Source organism: Brienomyrus brachyistius, chromosome 8, assembly GCF_023856365.1.
Source record: "Brienomyrus brachyistius isolate T26 chromosome 8, BBRACH_0.4, whole genome shotgun sequence".
In the NCBI taxonomy this organism is placed as follows: Eukaryota; Metazoa; Chordata; class Actinopteri; order Osteoglossiformes; family Mormyridae; genus Brienomyrus; species Brienomyrus brachyistius.
Window position 1 is genome coordinate 152,468 of NC_064540.1, and position 21,093 is coordinate 173,560.

Sequence of the window (21,093 nt, forward strand, 5' to 3'; positions counted from 1 at the left end):
GGAATTTATGCGGGGGAAGGCGAAATGGAGAAGAAATCAGACGTCAAACTCAAAGACCCACTGAAAACCAAATAATTCATTTTGCTCTGCATGCATTACTTTTCATTAAGGTTTCTGTAAGGAAGTTTCAAGCCACCCAGTACGACTCAACAAAAACGTTTTATTATAAATTCACAGAGTAAACAATCCGCAGAAATGGTCATGCATCAGCTCAGCATCCCACGTCCATGTCATCTTCATTTCTGTTTCCTGCCTGGGATATCATAGGTGCCTGTGATGTCATTACCGCAACCAGGCAACTGCAGCAGATACAATGATTTCTCAACTGCTACACAACCATATGCCTTCGGCAGCCAAAATGGCCAAGGATGGCATCCTAATCTTTGTGTTAAGCAGCTCTGTGCACAGAAGCAAACGGAAAATGTTCACGCATTACCAAAACCATTTATCTACTGATTTACAGTTACATCCGATCTGACTCACATACAGGGTGACTCAGCTTACAGTTTCACACGTTTAGCTTTTCGCGTGACTGTTTATTAACTGACTCGAACCTAAATAAAGAAATAACACGATTGCACTAGCAGGGAATCGTGGTGAAAAATGTAACCCTGTCATGCATTCTTGCATTATTTGGGTCAATATGCCCTGAATTCATTTTTCCTAAAAGGGCCTTATTAATTCACAATGTGTTCTCTTTTGACACTAAAGAGTATTACATCCTGAAGACTCCAAACCCCAAGTTTACATATTAATGAGGTAATTAGATAAACAGTAGGCAGTGACAGACTAAACAGAAATTACTGCAGCCAAACTAAAACCAGCAATCAGTTAACACGTTTACTGCAGTAAGAATCTAGATCAAATGCAACTTAATGCCTTTTCAAGTCAGTAGCAGGCAGATTCATACAAACTCCCTGTGGGCATTTTTCCATCTCATAGGCAAGATTTCCTCTCTTCGTGGATTCCTGGGAACTGGAGAAAGGTTACGCCTGAAGACATGAAGGTAGGTTTTTTAAAGGGATTAACATTATGTTGGCTTAAAATGTAGAACTCGTCACGTGACAGGGGCAAAACGGCAGTGTGTTTGGCTGGGCACTAATCATGCAGAAATGCAGTGATGGGTGCTAGGAGCCATCGCTGCCCCAAATGTGGCACAGGGGGCATGTGACCTCAGGCATGTGACCTCAGTCTTGAAAAGCGTTTACGGACCGCCTTCTTCATGTCTGTCACGGACCCGGTCGTGTCGCCTTCTGGACACTCGGCTCCTTGAAGGAGCAGGTGAAAGCCAGTCATGTGCATGTCAATCAGGTATACGGAAGTAATCAACATAAAACCCACACAGGAACCTGTAATAAATGTCATACAGAAAATGTGGAACCACTGCTCGGAGTGCTAGCGGCATTCTTGTACACCACACATGCTGCTGGCAAAGTCTCAATTACACCCAAAGTAGGTACAGAACCTGAACTGCCAGTAGCTATGGAGTCTAACTTGCTCTCGATCCAGAATCGAGTGTCTTTCTCCATCAAACGTTGCCTTCGTGACTAAGGCTGTCCTAGTTAAGTGATCCTGTGTCGTCCACAACTTTCAGCATTTATGATCCACCAAACTGTTACCATGTGCAAAAAGCAGAACTGAAAAATGACCAGAATTTCATGATGAGAAATGATGAGAATTTCATATACTATTCTGGCCCACATATGTGGATTCTATTATAAAACAAACAGGTGACAACTGATTTATGAAATTAGACAGTTCATTTTCACATGACAAATTTCCAGGTTTCAAGAAAATATGAAAACGCTTGAAAAACATCTACATAAATATATCATATTCAGAAGGACTTAAAAAAAATAAAGGGTTCATTATGCAAATGTGAGTCGGTGAATTATTAACTCACAGAAGAATGGCTGCGTGCTCCTTTGCAGGTTTACCATAGAAACCTTTGAACTCTGCACTTTATATACTTTGCACGCTGTATACACTTTACAAGCTTAAATCGATAATTCCACAATAATAATCATTTCATGTATCTGTTTAGCTTTTTCTGCACTATTTAACTGAGCATGATATGGACGTTTTGAGAACCAACAGGAAGACAGCGTCTTTATTAAATTTCAGTTATTTGACAGCTTGTTGCAAGAAAGCACTGTGTCATTTTTAAAAGAATCATTAAATTGTCACAGGTAATTGTTGCCAGTAAATTAAAATCTCCATGCCACATGGCTCCTTTGTGTGTTTGTACATCTGCTGGGGGAATAATTGTCATCAACTGCTGTTTTCATTTGGAGAAAACCTCTGTTTAGGTATAACAACATTATTGGACCGCGAGAATATTTTAATAACCAACAGCTAGCATAAATGTCATTATGTCAGAAACCCACTTGGCAGAGGATCTCCTCTGACGATTTCCATATCAAGCAAATACTGTGATAACCATCTCTGGTTATCTGTTTAAACGATGTCATAAATTCCCAAGCAAAACTGTTAACCTTGAGGATGGTCCAGCCAGCCTTTGTTTGACATGCATCATGAAGTAACGGACAGAAATGCAAGGTGTGTGTGTGTGTTTGCGTCTATGGATTATGCTTATATTATATTGTGGGGACCAAATGTTCCCCATGATATAAAAAACCTGTTATTTTCACATTGTGGGGACCACTTTTAGAGTCCCCACAAAGATCTGTGGATGCAATAAAAAAACTAGAAATTTTAAAAAAAATCATATTTAAATTAGTTACTTATGGTTAAGGTTAGGGCTGGGTAGGGGTTAAGGTCGTCATGTTGGGATTAGAGTTTTCCCCATAGAAATGAATGGAGAGTCCCCACAAAGATATAATTACAATCCTTTATGTGTGTGTGTGTGTGTGTGTGTGTGTGTGTGTGTGTGTATACACACACAGACACACACACACACACAGACAGGGGTTGGACATAACAGAAACACTTAACAATGGGGGGTGAAAACAGTGGACATCTACTTTGTGGCCCAAAACTGTTCAGTGCCGATCAGATCTGATGAAGCCATGGAAGCTGTTCAGCTTCATTCTGCTGCTCAGGAAGCCACTCTTGAATTTGCTTAGCAGTATGTATGGGACCATTATCAGACAGGAATATAGAAACAGTGTTGGCACGACTGCACGCCTCGTACCACGAGATCATTTCCCAAACCATTATGGATTCCCCACATAGTGCCATGATGGCTCCTCTTACTTTTTCCAAACGTATTAGTAATTGTCCCGTTAAATCTCTGTTGGAGAGCTTGGACTTGTGTCCATTCTTACTCCCTGACAATGTAGTTTATTTATGTTTGATATGCTGTCATTATTTAGACAGCTTCCCTTAACATTAACAAATTTAGCGACTTCTGACAGGAAATTACTCTGGAGGTTTTAAAACTCACATATCGATATGCTAACTGTCAAACCTCTTCTGTAGGTGACACATCCTGCCAATTCAGCTTACTGTTACTCACCTTTGTAGCTATATTTGTAATTGCGATGTTACATCAAAGCTGAAGTCCTTTGCTCATGGTGATGTCTGTGTTTTGTCAACACCCCTGCATTTATGTGCAACACATGCACACATTGTGATTACGCGCCAAGAACACAAAACTGTCATTTGAAGACGGACTGCAACCTAGAAGGACCTCTTAATGTTGAATACTTGTACCTGAACTGCAAACAGCCTCTATAAATGTGCAAATGCCAAAATTGCAATAATAATGCGGATTACCAAGTACTGTCAATAAATGGCCGTACAACTGTTTTTCAATTACGGCTCGTAAAAAGAGCTTCACATTGTGTGCACATTGCCCCATTATAACGTAAAATAAAATTAAATTAAATTAAAAAAATTAACTAATCAAGATGATCCATGTGTGTGAAGAGTAAGTGAGCCTGATGATACAGAGAAAAGTAATAATGGACAGAGAGGTAGAATTTAGAATCCAGGATATTCTCTGCTCTGTTATTCAATGATAAAAATTGCTGAAGAGTCCAAAGGGAGCAGTCAGACTTATCTGGGAGCCACATCAAGAGGACTTGTTATGAAATTCATGACAGAGGGAAAGAAACTGAACACACAGACACACACACACACACACACACATTTCTGACATATTTCTAATTTAACCTCCACGCAACCTTTTATTGCATTTCAGCATCTAACACAATGTTTAATCACCTTAAGTGTTACTTTCAACATGCCTGTGTACAATCATTCAAAGGTACATTAACTTCCCCTGGATATCAAGGACACCTTGAATTCACTGTAAGTGGCAACAAACAGAGCAGTTGAAATGTTTACACGCAAAGATAAACAGCGACAGAAGTGTATCTGGCTTCATCTCTGGTAGATATTGCCGATAGGTGTTTTCGCTTTTTTGTCTCAGAGGATGCCAGAAAAACTAGCTATTATGTGTTTTGCTAAACAAGCCTTTTGCGATTTTTATCATTGGGCTTAAAAAAAAAAACCCTTGTCCTATTTTCTATTGCACCACATCTTATGACTGCACTGAGGGCCAGAAATGGGCGTTTTGCCAGAGCCCTACCCCCTTCCTTCCTCTCCTCTTATGGGCTTTTTCCTTTTAATAGGTTCTAAAATGCATTTGCTCATACCACATAAATTAGGTAATACAATAAGGTCATAAAGCCTTAATAACCAGTGTATTATGCCTTCATAAGCACTACATAAACCACAAACTGCGTTTCCCAGTGAAAGTCACGGTACAAGCCAGACATACAGCTACCTAATGACCTCGCAGTGCAAGCTGACAGAATAAACCAGGTTGTGAATTTGTAACTTAAACTGCACACATTGCATTATATTCTATGCAATTAAATGCTATAAATGTTGTATTGAAGTGAAACATGTCATTCACACGTTTGCAATTCTCAGAAAGAATGGCAGGTTCATATTTCTCTGAGCTACTTCCACAAGCAGATGGCCAGATGGAAATAAAGCAGCAGTTAAACTTCGGAAGAAAGAAAAAAAAAACATTTAAATAAATAGATCCTTTGCAAATACACATATCGCTCACTGTGCCTCTGTCGCACATTTCCTCTTCTTTGCTCAACCGTTCATTTTCCAAGAAATAAAAGATAAACAATGAATAAAAAATAATGTCCGTTTTTTATTACTCCTGAGGGCTTGTAATAAAATGCAACCCTCCCTGAAAAACACAATCATTTTGCGTCCCTGTAAAGTCAACAAAATACCAAAAGCTGAAGAAACACTGTAACCTGGCGGAGGCAGTACGACAAAAATGAAACATAAATAAATCTCAAACAAATGATAATGAAGACGTCTTATAATATTCGCTTTCACTTTTACCCTACAGAATGCTTCGGCCTGCTCTAAAATCCCTTGACAGACACGTAGACCACAAGTAAAACATCGCATAACCCTTACAGTTGTTTCAGAACATTCGAGACTTTGAGAGGCCTGTTATTCCACCATTATGTCACTTCTTCCAATATAGCCTGGCCCATCAAAATCACGCATGCCTCATTTACAATTTATAACTCAACCAACTATCAATAATAGGAAAAAGGATTACAGCAAATCCATGGTTCAGGAACTACATACCATTGAGGTCAATGGGAAGAAACCAACGAGGATGACCTAACCCATGTTTCCTTACCGCAGATAGCCAGCAAACAAACGCTTAAACCTGCCCTTTATGAACTGTCCATGTTCCTCTGCTTATATATATCAGCGTATGCATTCTAAAGACTGGCTTCTCGACATGCAAGTTTTGACATGTTAGCCCTCAAAATGCAAGTGTACTCCGTATACTTTTAATCCGAACGCATCTCTGAATCGAACGTCTACACCAATGCATCACCCTCCCTCTCTCAGAAAATGCCCACTGCAGGTTTTAAATTGTATCTTGCATGTCCAAGATTCTACAGCAAGTTGACCGCAATCTTTTTAAAGCAGGTGCATCTCACAGATCATTAACTACACAGAGGGCTGAAAACGGTAAGGGCAGAGCACCGTGGGCCTCTCTACATGAACCAAACACTCGTACTAACGCCGCCTTTATTCCAGAAGAAAATTAAAAGTTACAGATGATCCTCAGTCTCAGTGAGTGCTAAATTCCATGCTTTTTCCTGATTATTTTGTTGGGTTAGTAGACTGAAAATACACCGTGTCACTGTGTCTCAGTGTACAATATTTGTAAATGATTGCACAAACTATAATATATACTCAAAGAAGCGACAAATGGAGCAAGTCTGGCAAACGATCCGCGAAATATTCCCATCCAAGAATTTCAGCCGTACTTTTTGCTAATTCTCAACAAGCCCACATCAATTCTAGAGCATTTTTCCACACCTAAAAACTTACTGACGGGGAAAAGGCAGCGTCTGATTAAAATCAGTATTGAATGTGGTGGGACACCGACAACAGAAAAATAGCTGCGACAACAAAAACAGGTAAATGATACATCAATCAATATAGCACAAAAAAAAAAAATACACGTCCACAAAAGCAACAATGCACAAAAGGTTTTTAAATGCACTCGAAGTGCAGTCTCATGCGTTTCGATTGGTTTTGGTGCCTTTAGATGATTATTTCCCTACAGTTTTCACACAATGATGTATACCAGGAAAAGAATAACCCTAACACAATACTTTTTCTGTGAAAGTACTGCAAGTTAATTAAAATAATAATAATCATCTAAAAAAAATAACAACTACTATTTTTTAATGTACGTTTTTGTCAAAAGCTGGTAACTGTCGTGCCAGACAAGTACATACTGGATCAATAGATTAAAGAATGGATCCTTTGAAGCCCCGAAACTCATTTCATGCCTGCTGTTGTCCTGATAACCCTTGCGTTTTGCGCAGGGAGAAAAAAATGTCATTCTCTGTCTGGACAGGTATATGACAGTCACCCTAATTACTTGCATAGCAGTGGGTAACCCTAGACAGTAGTGACTTTATCTTAGTTAATAAAACATCATGATTTCTACCAGATGGCATGCTTGTGTTTCACTAAATACTACATGACCTCTTTCACCTCAAACAGTTGCCATGTTTACAGGTGATTTTTTTTGGTCTCTCTCTCCCCCCCCCCCTTTCTTCCAAGGACAGTGAGTTCATTATTTTTCTTATAGAGGGAAGTAGCTATGGAGATGGATCTGAAATGCGCTCGGTGGAATGGCACTGGGAAGAACAACAGCGTTCTCCTGCGCTGTAAGGAGATCCAAAGCATGCTGGTGCAGCATTAGCATGTGAGGAAGCATGTGAGGAGCTAAGCTACAAACACATCTTAATCTGCCGTCCTTGGCGGCATCGACGACGTCGTCTTCAAACCACACCGCAGAGCGGTGCAAATGTTCTCCTTAAGCTATTTTTAACGAGAAACAACAAACAGCATCTACACCTACCCACCCACCCAGGCCTCTGCCTCTTAAAAATGGACGATTTACTGCTCCGTAAATGAATGACGTCGACAGGCAGGATCAGCGGTGGTCTGTCTGCTCAAGAGCACTGGGCCTCTGAGGTAATTTAAGAAGTGTGCTTAACAGTCAAGAAGAGAAAGGGGAAAAATAACAAGTTTTACATTTAGGACAACTTTGAAGTAATGCAGTTGTTTTTAAAGACTGAGACTTAGGAAGACCTAGTGACCTTTACGTCAGTCACGCCAGACATATTCTACATATGCCACATATCTTGAAGATTTGTTTGAAGATAGCAGGTGAAAACACTCACCCACCCCCGTCCTTGTCGTCCCACTCGTCAGTCTTAGTTACTGGACCTAATTGAAATCCTTTCACGCTGGGATCATGTCAGACTGTACAGGCCTGTCAGATATAAGTGCCGCTTGAGGCAGTACACATGTTCTAAAGTTTTTCTCTCTCCCCCCCCACACCATTAAGTGCTGCAAGCGTAAGACACTTTTTAATTAATCATCTTTTTTCCATAATGGAAGCGTCGCATGAGAAGGATAAGGCTGGACTCAAGGAGGAGAAGGGATTCAATAGTCTATTAGTACAGAGACATCAGGCCACTAATGGGACGACAAGAAACACTAACGGCCACTGTGCCTAGTCACTAATATTGTTAATGTTATTTATATATATATATATATAGTAGAAATACATACATACCAAATACATTAGTCATAGAATATGAACAGAACAGTGACACTGCGGCACTGCTGCTCTCTTTGAAGGTAAGGGGGGGGGGGGGGCAGTACCACCGTCAGTGCATGCACGGCTTGGACCGGGGGAGGGCCATAAGGACTGCAGATAACAATGGACTCCCTCACTTAACTTTATCACCCATTTGATATGTGTGACTAATTTCATTGTCCGCCTCCGCCTGGGGAACGTGGGGGGGGGGGCGGGGGGGGGGGGGTGTTTCAGGAGCTGTGACCTGGCCGGGGACGGCTGGGCTGAAGTTGGCCGTTTCAGGGTGTGTTTGCACAGCACAGGCCTCCTGAAGACCAGAAGAACACTGATGTTTGCCCCGACTCTCCGGCTCTCTGAACACCCCCCCCGCAGCATTTCCCTCCTTGATTTTCCCTCCTTTCTCCCCCATTTCTTCACTACCATCCAAAATGATCCTGAGCAGTAGTTATGGAGCAGCTCCACATAAGGAACTTTGCAATAAAAATAGGAGCAACAACACGGATGACAATTAGGAGAAACTAGGTGATTATGTACTTTTCTTCTAGACACCAAAACAGTATATGCTCTTCAATCTACAGCTTCAGAGCCCCTAACATCAAGTCCAGATAACATGCTGAGATAAAGTATTACAAACTCTCACACTTTGCAGGTTTTACGTCAGATAACATTTAATCTGGTCATTGTTGTTGTCATGCACAGACAGCAAGTGATTACTCTGAAAAATATGGCTCGACAATATCAAAAAGTAATGACCTCTGTTGTAAGGAGACAATATTAAAACCTCAGTCCTGATCTGTCAGAAGTGATTTAAACTTAAGTCCTCTGCAAAGGAAAATCCATATAACCCAAAGAAATGGGAAATTATACTCTGAGGTTCCGGTTCAGCATTTATTTGCAATCCTGGACTGGAGAGTCACTTTGCTGGTGCAAAAAAAAAAAAAAAAAAGAGTTTTAAAGAGCACTTTGGAGACTTATTTGTCGTTTTGTCTACCGGCACTCGGTGGCTAGAGTGTGGCAGATTCAATTTTATGTGCCTCAGCATCTCTTTGCTGGGGTCATACAGTAGTTGCTCACCTGGAAATGAGCCAGGCAAATGCACGTTACGAAAATGACAGCGTTTCATTCATGTCACTGGATCTGCTGGATGGACTGATTACAGAACAGAGGCACAGATGACAGAAGTAAATGGAGCAGCAGGGACTGTGAAGGGTCTCATAACTCTGTCCTGAAGACCATCTCCGCATCCTCATATCACCCGTATCATGCGTAACAAAATGACCCTATTTAACATGCCAGTGTACATTCTAATAAAACAAAAACTACAGGCTAAGACGGAGATAGAACGTGAACATGTTTTAAAGCATTTGCTTGCATTAATCAACACTCTAAAGTAAAAAGCTAGCATACCTTTTAAAAGAGCAGAGAAAAATTTTAAGAAATTACTGAGCGTGTCAGCGTGTGGCCAAGACTCACATTTGACACCATTTGAAAGCAAGTAGCTTGAAAGGAAGGAAATGTTCTAAACTTTGCAGAGCCTCAAACAACTAAAAAAGAAAAGCAGCCCCTGTGTAATAATGAAACTAACATCTCATATCACTCATAACGGGGCACCTGTGCGATGCACTCTTGATTTCTGAAAAATGTTAGGCATTAAAAAGTGTCAGCACAAGTACAAAAACAGCAAAACCGCTAAAACCTCTCACATCTTTGTGAGACACTGAGGGGAAAAATATTTCTCCCATTTTTCAAATAACATTTATTGTCTAGCTGGTGACACAATTCTTAATCACTTTAGTTTGATTTTAGTTAAACAGTTTGTGAAGTTCAACGAACGAACGAACAACAAACCTCTAGGGAATAAAGAACTGACAAGGACTTGGTTTGGATTAAAGATGCGGATTAAAGTTACCCAATTACTGAGACAAGGGGCCAATCGTTAATCATCTTGTTAGCATTCTGCTGTCCCGTGTCAGAGGTGCTTATTCAAAAGATGAACCAGTACTTTAGGTTTCTGAACTACGTTTTAATCAAGTATGCCTCTTCTACAGACACACTCCCCACGGGGGAAAAAAGAATCTTCCAAACCCTTTCTTCATGCTCTGCATGCTAAATCAGCTTATTTGCATTGCAGTTTACCTGTATGTATCCCATCTGCAACAAACTTTACCAAAGCAACGAAGGGATTCAGTTGTAATAGCGCAGAACTGCGCATTTAAAAAGGACCCATGTTACGTCTAAAAACTTAACCTGACTTTGGACTTCATTCTATACTTATTATCAGTGCTACCTCACCTTAAATGTCTCTTCCGTCTACCAGGAAGTAAGCCACAGCCATCATTACAATCGTGCCTCTAACAACTACTGCTACCTTCAACGATTCCAGGAAAAAAAATAAATAACTAATACGTGCCCTGTCTGTGTGCATTGTGTTAGAAATCCCACAAATAAATGATATGCAAAAAAAAAAACGTTGACGAAATGTTTACATTCCCGCCGACTGGGGGGCTAAAGTGTGGACATCGGGCATCTGCATTTCAACAGACGCAGATGGTTGGTAATATGCAAATGTGAGCAATTAGTTTTTTCTTTCTTTCTCCTCCTCTGCCTAGCAGTAAAAAACTATTACCAAATATAATGAGCACTTAATGGGATACCCAGGAGTCAGCTTCTCAGTAGGTGTTGGCAGAGCCTGTGAAGTATTTGGCTGCAGGTTGTGCTAAGAGTACGATCCATAAGCCCCACAGGGCCACAGCTCTTATATACTAGGAGTCGCGCTGAAGCAGGTTCCGTCAAAGTAACAGCCCACTTGCAGACAGCAGACACTCATCCGTCTGCCAAGTTACCTAATTAGTACGCTGCTATCTCCCTCAGCGCCAATGATGCGGCATTAAACACTAGACTCGGCCCTTTTACTCGATTGATTGTCCATTTTAAGGATTTCTTTTCCAGATCGGATTAATGTACAGTGCAAACAATTATTATTATTTTTTTTTTTTAAAAAAAAAAGCTAATTAATTCCCCATGTTAGCTGGTCCTGTACTATAGTGGGATAAAACCATTTCCCTGAGAATATTTTATCTTATCATCTATCCCATGTGGAACATCACCCTCCGGAATATACTTAGGGATGCAAAACAAAAAAAAACAAGCTTCACCACATATATAGTAACATCCATATATCTTGCCCAAATTAAAATGATCAGCTTTTTCAGAAAATGCATTAATGGAGGCCATAATCTGAGAACGGTTAGTTAATTATTTTTTTCAAGCTGAACGATAATTAATGGTCATTCCAATCCCCCCCCCCCCCCCCCCCGCCAAAGCTCCGTCACTCAACTTAAGTGAACCATGAACGACAGAGTTAAGTCAATGCAGATTCAAAAGGGAAACTCAACACGCAGGCCGTCCTGGTTCCCCACGTGAGAACATGACGACTCAGAGGAAAGCAGTGTATTACAACACGTGCTGAATTTATTCACTAAATAATATTCACTTTTCCTAAAAAAAAAAACCACCGCAGCTGTCAGACGATTGAACAGCTAATTACAAGAACGATGTTACGAGAAAATTAAAAAAAACAGCTTGATTTTCAGACAGATCTTTCGGAGTAAAACAAAGCAGAATCTTAAGTTTAAGTAGTAACAACTTCCAGCAGTAAATGTGAGGAAAGAATGGGGGGGAAAAGTGATTATGCTGCCTTTGACATTTAAAGGGCAAATCAGACTATCAAAAGCAGAAATACTTCCTTACTGCAGTAGCAGACTTATCTACACATGAAATACGTAACAGCTCGTTTCTGCCTTGACACTCTACAAGCGCGTCGCTCTATCAGTAAGCACAGACTGCCAGACACATACATAAGATCGCTGTGCATGATAGTTTTATTCTGCCCTGGCTTCTTGTTTCCACTTTGACACGTGACAGGACAATGGGATTCAGTAAATCAAATGGTCCCCTGCACTTGTCCCAAACTCTGACTAACAAATTCAACTAGCAACCCAAGGTGCAATGAACACATGCCGTGATCCTACTCCAAACACCTTTTTGCAGGACAGATACACTTTTCCTTTCCCTTGTATTTCTACATGCTAAAACGTGCTTCTTAATTCTGTATTGTATATGAGGAGTCCTAGATCAGTGTTTCATTTTCAATGGCAGAAATACATTTGAGGACCGAGCCCTTTAATTTACCCAGTCACTACTGTAACATTTATGGGCTTTATTCTAACAATTTAGCTTTAATACAGAGTATTAATTATTTATAGTTTTATCAAGTGTTATCAAACACGTACGCAAAGTAGCCTGTGCTCTTTATGTGTAATACAGTAAAAGAGAAAGTCATTCAAATTCATACGCATGTTGTTGCCATGGTTTAAACCTTAAAAATGGCCTTTTGTAAGTATAAGTCTCAATTAGCAGCAAGACCTGTAAACCTGCATACTTTTGATATTTAAAATGTTTGCAATACTCTGTAAAGTAAAAAAAAAAATACGACAACCTACAACTGTTGTCTTTTTTCAAATTCTTAAATATGGAGGAGTTAAACGTTTTTAACGTTAAAACCACAAAAAAAAACCAACCCTGAGTGAATCCTTTCTGCAGCCTATTCTAACTGCAACCCTTTCTCCATTATCTGAATGGACTCACTCTGCCCAACTATGAATAGCAATGGTGCACAGATTCCTCAGTCAGCAGAAACAGACGAATGACTGCGGTAAACGCCAGCACAGCTAGTCAAGCCGGGCCTGATTATTCCTACCTAATTAGCATTTTCTCTGTGGCAAACTGCAGTCATGTCGAAATAGCAAACCTATTTTCTGTAGCCCAGGTCACGACAAAAAGTGTGTGTGTGTGTGTGCGTGTGTGTGTGTTGGGGGGAGAGTGGTGGGGGATTTGAAAAGACGACAGGATTTTTGCGGGTTAAAATGCATTTTATTTTCTACTTATTTAAAATGCATATACAAAATAATTAATGGTACATTTAGGAAGGTATATATCAAAATGTAAGAACTTCCAGTACTTAATGAATGCTTCTTTTTTATAACATGGAGAACATCTATGTTAAAATTAATCATTATAGGTGCAGTTAAGTTCAGTTATAGAGTAATATTATAAGTTAGTAGTGTTTAAATGTATGCAGTAGGCATCTTTATAGAAGCAGCCGTGGCATTTAGACTCATAAGAAATATAAAATTTAGTGGCCTACCACCGAAATTAACAAAGACCTCACCAAACCTTATTTTAGATGAATGTAGCAGCACAAGGTTAACAGTAATTACACAAGCTTGGTGTTATTTTTAGCCTGTTAAATCATCACTCCGTGTGCTGAAATGAGCGAAGCCCTGCGAGCCAGGGGATGAGACTTCAAAATGGTAAAAAAAATGATGCGGGACCCTCCAAGCCATCCGCTGCTTAACTTGCTCACTTCCCACACACTCAATCATTCTCAGCTCATTATCTAGTCAGCACATGCACAAAAGTGAACTCTTATATTGAGGAATGGAATTTCTGACAGTGGTTATATGCGGCCCAGCGTACAGACAAGAATGATTCATGACTCACATCTTCTGCTCTCGAAAGTTGCCTTTATATTTACAGTGTATAAGCAGAGTGCGCCCAACGATGTATATTTTAATTCTACACTATTAAACTGTCAGAAACGACAACGATTACGTATAATTTGTAACTGCTGATGTCAATTATGGTATTATTTTTTCATGAAATAACATTAAAAATGCTCTTGGTTGGCGTTGTAAGGAAAGAGAGGATTGCCCGCAGTCCAAAGGAGAGCAAATCCTCACACAATTGTTTTTTTTTTTTTTTGTGGAAACACGGGAGGCTTGCAGATGCAAGAAAGTTGCCTTTGTTTAATCCAATTAGCCACTGGAGGGAAACCCCAGTCCAATCTGTTCACAATAACGCCTGAAAATGCCAACTGTTCGAAATTTCCTTGAACATGGACCAGTATCACTTCTCAATATACCCCGGAGCTCAGAGAGCTATTAAACCCAGCAGGTCTTGTCCCCAGAATCCTAAATATGTAATTCAGGTGGAAACATAACGATCAAATTCATCAGGCTGTCTCAAGCAGGCCTATTCATAAGCTCAGGGTTGAATTATATTATGGCACTTTTATCTACTTAATAATGTCCGATGGATGACATACATAACAAGCAGGAAGCAGCCGCATGTTCCATTCCTAATATGGCAAATACCAGTGTGAAAACGTTCGAGAATTACAAAAAAAAGGAAAAAAAAAATCTGTACGGTGTTAACATAATGTCGAACAATCTGTACTGCATAATTATTTTGCTACTAAATCTGCTGGATAATTATTCTATTAAGATGTTAATAAACAAGAGAAATTCCCAAAGAAGGTGTAATTATCCAGTGGAATGATTTTATCAACACATTTACATGCGGAACTTCCTGTCAAGTCAACCTGCAGACTGCAAGCCTCCATTATCTTACCAGTTATCTACACACTACACGTGCACTGTAAAAATTCAACCATGAATTTAAATTGTTTACATTTCCATAAATGTTGTTCTGTTGCCCATTTCCTATTCAAAATAGTACAAAAACATTAATTACAGAAAAATACAATGAACCAACATCCTGATGAAGAATCTCGTCATTAAATAATAAAACCATCTCTTTCATTTTATCAAGGGAAAAAAAACACACATACAAGCAAAAATACATACAGGTGAGCAATGTCTCCGTTCAACAAATAAAAAAAAATTCTACATGCAATGAGTACTAAGTACCTAGAAATTCTCAAAGAGTAAAAACCAGTACAAACATATCGTATCGTAATAAGCAGACGACTAAAGACCCTGTAACGTAACTGTACAAAAGTGGTCATCAATGCATAGACCACAAGCTACTAGCAGCTAGCAGGGAGACGATTTGTAGTCTGCATAACTTACTAGAAATGGATTTTCTTTTTGTATTTTGCGGATACATGGTTATTTCACTGTCCCAGCGCACTGCAGAGTAAACGCTGAAGGAAAATAACTTATACTGCCACTAACTTATTCCCACAGTTCCCCGATCTTCTTCGTAAAAGTTGCTCTCGCTGTAAAAGAAAACTAGAGACCCCTCGTCCTGTAAAGGCCGCGTCATGCAATCGACAACGTCCCTCCCTCCTTTCACGCACAGCCTCATCATGAAGCTCAAGGGCATCATGCGTTTGGGTCTGCCAAGCCACTGCGACATGACACACATCTTCATACTGAGTCCGAGGCCTCCTTATCTCCCACAACTTCTGAATAAGTTAACCAACAGGAACCTCAAGATTATTCAGTATGCACACATCAAACTCTTGCACTCGAATCTTACAAAACAACGCATCAATAGAACAAAATGTACCTTTTTTTTATCAGTGGGAGCCTTACACAACAAAACCTTACCATGTGCACTTCTGTATAACTTGTGAATAAGTATTGACTCTGGAGACATTTCATATAAAATACAAAATCCTAGTTATTGCTTTAACATTGTTTAAACTTCCAAATCTCACAGCTTAGCAATTCTAAGAAATGTTTCATTTTAAGATACAGAAAGACTTGTGCAAATGTGGCAAGTTACTATAATAACTACAATATAATCTAAAGGTTAGTGCGCACAAAACAATAATTAGCTAGCTACTATCTGCAGAGCAAAACAATTCTTCCAGGTTCAGGTTCAGGTACAAGTACCGCCAGCTATACCACAACTGAAAATGAATATACGCTTTGATTTATTGTAACGCAAGACTGAAAAATCATCGCAGGCTATTTTGTATGGTAGCCAGCTCTTAAGACGGGTAGCTACAAAGGGTGGAACACAGATGCTTGGCCATCGAAGGCAGGAAAAGAGAAAGGCTTTATTAACCCAACCACACACAAAGTATTGCTAGCCAGATGTTTCATAAGTACAATAAATACTGTATTTTCTTTTTTAGTTGTCTGTAAAGTGATGAAAGCTGAATAACCAGATCACGCTTGTGGTCTAATGCACAAAAAATAAAAAGCGTAACTGCAGCCATGAATCACAGTTTAAGTATTTGTACTATGCGCCTATTTTTGAGCTATTTTACAACCTGATGATACTCCAATGTCAACATGCTAACACATTAAACTCATGCAAGGCCCATTCCTTGTGACATGTTCTAACAACATTTCAAAAAATGCATTTATCATTATTTACTTTCAGAATAGTCAAATTGGAATACATTACACAGGGAATGTATCTACATACTTTTTCGTTACCTCAAAGAGTGTTTGATCAAATAATGGAAATAATGCATCTCCCATTAGCAGCCTCAGTGCTCAGAAATCACCGTTACTGTCTTTGCAATTAAATCAGTCTTTGACTGCTCATTCTCTGACATACAGTAGTTAAAAAAGAAGTACAAGACTTCTATAATTCAGAAAATGTTGGTCCTGACGATGAGCACTTAATCCAGCATGATTTAGTGAGTCATGTTATATAAATGACACACAGATCCAAACGGTAAATTAAAAGTTTAAGATATTTCATTCACAAAGCTCTGACCCTTTTTCAACAAAGGTGTCATTAATGGCTTACACGGTAAGGAAAATTCTTCATGTATTCTCTCAGGCCAACACAGACATTGTGCTTCACGACCTAAAAACATCACAGCATCTCTTCATGTTCAACAGACATGCCCTCAGAAAACAACTGCAGTATTTCTTTCCATAATGCCATCTGAAATTATCCTGTTATAAAAATAATTTGTTCCTTGTTATGTTACTAATACGAACTGCACACGTTTCATTCCATAACAGAAAAATAAAAACACGAATGCATGCCGAGCAATGCGGGCAAAAAAAGTATTATTAACTAGAATGCGTAAAAGTTAGAAAATGCAGTGTACTTTGTGTTTAAAGAAAAACAAAACCATGGTTTTCCCTAACGTCCAAAAATCACATCACTTCGCATGTTTAATGTAGGCGCAAACTGCTTTTTTATCCCGTTGCGCAGTGAAAAAGACAGATATAATTGCTCCCGCAACCTACCGCCATAGAAAATTACGGTCTGTACGCATGCGCACATACAGCGGCAGGACGCCTCAAGCAGCGTAACTCCGTCCCTCTATTTAACTTGAGCTGCATAAAGTTCGTGTTGCACGGAACGTAATCTCACCCAACTAACGCATTATGTCATACTGTACATTTAAATCGATTTTAATCATGTCAGTATTGATAAAAATAGTGCTTTATGAATTATGTAACTGCTATATGTATCCGTAGTATAACTGGAAATCATACGCTAATATACGTTACACTGTTAGTTTACTATTAAGATATTAATAACCTAAAACCTTTTTAAAATAATTTCATTTCCTGAATTTCAGTATTAATCTCACTTACCGAGTCTGGGCCTACGTTCCTATCCCGTAGCGCAAGAATAGCATAAAAGTATTTGTAATAGACGTAAGCGCTAAGTTTGCCATTTTCTGGGGGCATTGTCAAAAGATACCACCATCTTACCTTTACATTTGTTTATTAGACTATTTTCTTAAAGTTATTACAGTCCAAAATTAAACTCATAAAAAAGATTAAATGGGACGGACGACAGGTGCAGCCGCACGGAGCTTCGGACCCGTCGGGCGGATCCCGGCCAGTAAACACGAAGCTACAAGCAAAATCAATATGTTCGCCCACCATTTTACATAAATAATAAGCTCCGCAAACTGACCTGGAGCGGATCATCCGCAAAGCAGGAGCATAACATCAGACACGTGGGAAAAAGTACTATAGTGGCCGAGGGATTTTAGTGTGTAAGTCTAAAGCGAGTCATGTACGTGAGGAGTAACGCCTAAGCAGTAAGATCTTAAATAAAAAGTAATTAAAAAAAAAAACCCGAAAAAAATTCGACAAAGGCGTAACATTCACAAATACACACGTGAATTCCAGTCTACAAGTTTAGCAGCTCATCCACGTAACCTGACCCGTTTTCACTACGGCGTGAACTCATGGCTCGTTTCATTACGTACTCAGATTGGAAAGATGGTATATTATGCCTAGATGGGCTACATGATACGTCGCCGGCGTCTCTGTCATTGTCCTTGAGGAGCTGGGAGGTGCTAACGATTCGCTCCGATTCCTAAAAAGTAAACTAAAGTAGCCAGTTGTTTTGAGCCGCTGACAGGAAATGGAACCCGGTGCTAATTTATGCCACATAAGATTAAGAGTAAACTCTATGATTGAACATTTCTTAAAATATCAGTCACATTTCTGTAAGGCTAAATGCATAAAATGTTCTTAGAATCTGGAAACCACCATTGCATCTGCGGAAATCAGAGCTGCACATGACATTTATGTGCATCTAAAGTCCGATAAGGGTTGAGAAATAATGTCGTTCACTTCATGATACTGACTCAGAAACAGCAAAGCGTTTATATAAACTGTTCAGGCTGTATAATAAGAGCAGGGAAACATCACGTTAAGCACCTAACTTTTTGATTCAAACATGCGTTTTAGCTACACGTGTAAAGTGCGCTACAAGTGACTGAATCGTCGATCGGTCACATACAGGGAAATGCCACACAGCGCATAAACTAAAACCCTGCAACTGTATTAGTGGGAGTTTTGTTTTACCTAAAACTGTTAAGCTGTGCAACTTGTACCTGATCCTTGTATTTTCACAACGTTTCGGAAAAAAAACACTGTTTAAAGAAGGCGGTTACTCCACTCAGCATTTTCTCCCGAGAGGTTCCACCTACAAACTAATTATTTTCTGAATGTAGCGACACCCCAGCCCAGTGTTTCCGGGCATTTTTATATTCGTTGGAATTGCAATCGGTCCGAGAAACGCATCGCAGTCCCTCATCCGCGCATAAACAGCTCGCGCTGTTCCGGCTCATTCAGCGTCACTTCGCAGTTTAGTTCGGTTCCGATGTCAGACGCGATCGACAGCATAGGACTGAGCAAACGTTGCATGCACGAGTACTGACATATTGTCACACACATAGTTTATTAAAACAGTCATGATACTAATGATAGTAATAATAATAACGAAAATAAACGGCAGGACGTCAGGCAGCTTGGAAAGAGAAAACTCGCGGCGCAATTAAAAAAAAAAAAACAGCAGCTCGGCTATTTCCTAATTACCTTGTTGCAGTGGTAATAGTCCAAAGAGCTCAGGCAACTTGAATCAGTTGGTAATGAACATGAACCCACGGTAGAAGGTGTTGCCGGATAAAATCTCACGTCCATCTCAGAGTCCGTAAGACTGACGGCATGAAAGCAGATTCAGTGCATGTAGCTCGCTCTCTCTATTGTTTAAGCGAAAAAAAGAAACAGAAGGATAGAAAGAAAAAGGGGGTTGAGTCTTTCAGTGCACCCTTTACTCACATCCGTTCGCGGTCTAATTTCAGCACCAGCAGGTTTGCACCGAGTGATGCTCAATTGACTGGCATATTTGCATTCATATTCCTTTTTAAATTGTTTTCTTTTTCCCCAGAAAATTAAAATGTTTTTTTAAAATGCACTCAGTAACAATATAAGTCTCGAATAAAGTAAGTTAGCTACATCTAAGTTTTAACTTTGCCGTTCCATATGGTGGACCGTATACCCTAGTCATTGCGGACAGGTCATGTCTTGTTTTTTATTTTCCCGCTGTCCCCTGTCTGCTTTGTCATGTAGGAGTGTTTATATCCATGCGTTCAGCTGGAGTTACACTTCGGCTTGTTCCTTTCCATGCTCGATGCCATGCGACCTCTACTGATAACAGGGAGGAACAGAAAGACGGAGGGGGAGGGGCGCCACCGGGCTGCACCGGGAGCAAGTCCACCTTAATGGGAGATTCACATTATTCCGGGACTGTACCTAGCCGGGGAAGCGCCATCTGAAACCAGCACGAATCGAGCATGTATATCCGTGATGGTTTCTTTATGTCACCTAAATGCTAATGATTCTTTTCAAATGCAGTTGCCGCAAATGTAATGACGTTCGTCAGACCAGCTATTCAGAAATTGTACTACAATAACATAGTTTCAAGTAGCAATCACTTTCAGATTGCAATCATATGCGATTATGCGTCATATAAAAGAACCGTTTCGTTTAAAATATGAATTATTTGCACGGTATTGTTTATCCTATGTCTTCATCTACAGTATGTATTTCCGCAGCGGTATAAACATCATTATTAATGTAGAATTGGTGTACACGTAAGACTTCAGACACAGAAAATCATTAAGTTATTTCGACTTCATTAACAATACAGCAACACAAGCATACAACGTTTTGTACTGATCACCTGCAAACGCTAACATCTCGGGTTTCAAGCTTCTTGGAACTTCTCGTTGTGGAATTTCAACATGAGATTTTTTTAAATATAATTCTTTCTTTATTGCACATGCATTTTTCAGCTATTTTGACATTCTCCAATTTATTATTATTTTTTTTGCCTTTGTTTTTTCCTTAAGAACTTTTGTCTCTAATACTGCGATGAATAATTTCGGATATCTTGACGCTCACAGTTTTGCAGAATGCTGAACAAAGCCGTTTAGTCTCATTACTGTTACGCCGGAACTACATGCACGTGCAGCGCAGTTTCTAGATTCCATTGTTTTCATTTATCTTCAACCCTCCACTCTCTAGATTTTTTTTTTTTAAACTTTCGGCTGTATCTGACAGTAAATCGAATCAAAAGTACATTATAAGACAATGTTGGCATGAAACCATCTAAGTGGATTCAGTGTGAGTTTGATGTGGAGTTAACAATGTATATATAGTTGTTGAGGAAGTATAAATAATTTGATGCACAAAACTAAGCTGAAACAGTCGCGAGGGATGCACTTTCATTGGCTGTCTTGACAAATTTTAAAATCAATTTCAGCCGCAAATGTCTCTCTTTTAATAATGCAATTCAATTACTGTGAAGGCTCGGGATCAAACTTCTTGACTAATAGGGATTCGGGTTATTTGACATCA

General features: G+C 39.5%; 1 protein-coding gene across 6 annotated transcripts in view; it reads right to left on the reverse strand.

Moving 5' to 3' along the window:
- Positions 1 to 19,504, reverse strand: part of tox2 (TOX high mobility group box family member 2) — an 86,785-nt gene extending 67,281 nt beyond the window's left edge. For 3 of the 6 annotated variants that reach the window (XM_049021911.1, XM_049021916.1, XM_049021910.1), the window contains exon 1: positions 19,270 to 19,504. In XM_049021911.1, the coding sequence (XP_048877868.1) occupies positions 19,270 to 19,374 (105 nt within the window). In that variant the 5' untranslated portion in view covers positions 19,375 to 19,504. The remainder of the gene's footprint in view (positions 1 to 19,269) is intronic. The other 3 variants (XM_049021914.1, XM_049021912.1, XM_049021909.1) reach the window with 2 other exon arrangements.
- Between the last annotated feature and the right edge of the window lie 1,589 nt (positions 19,505 to 21,093).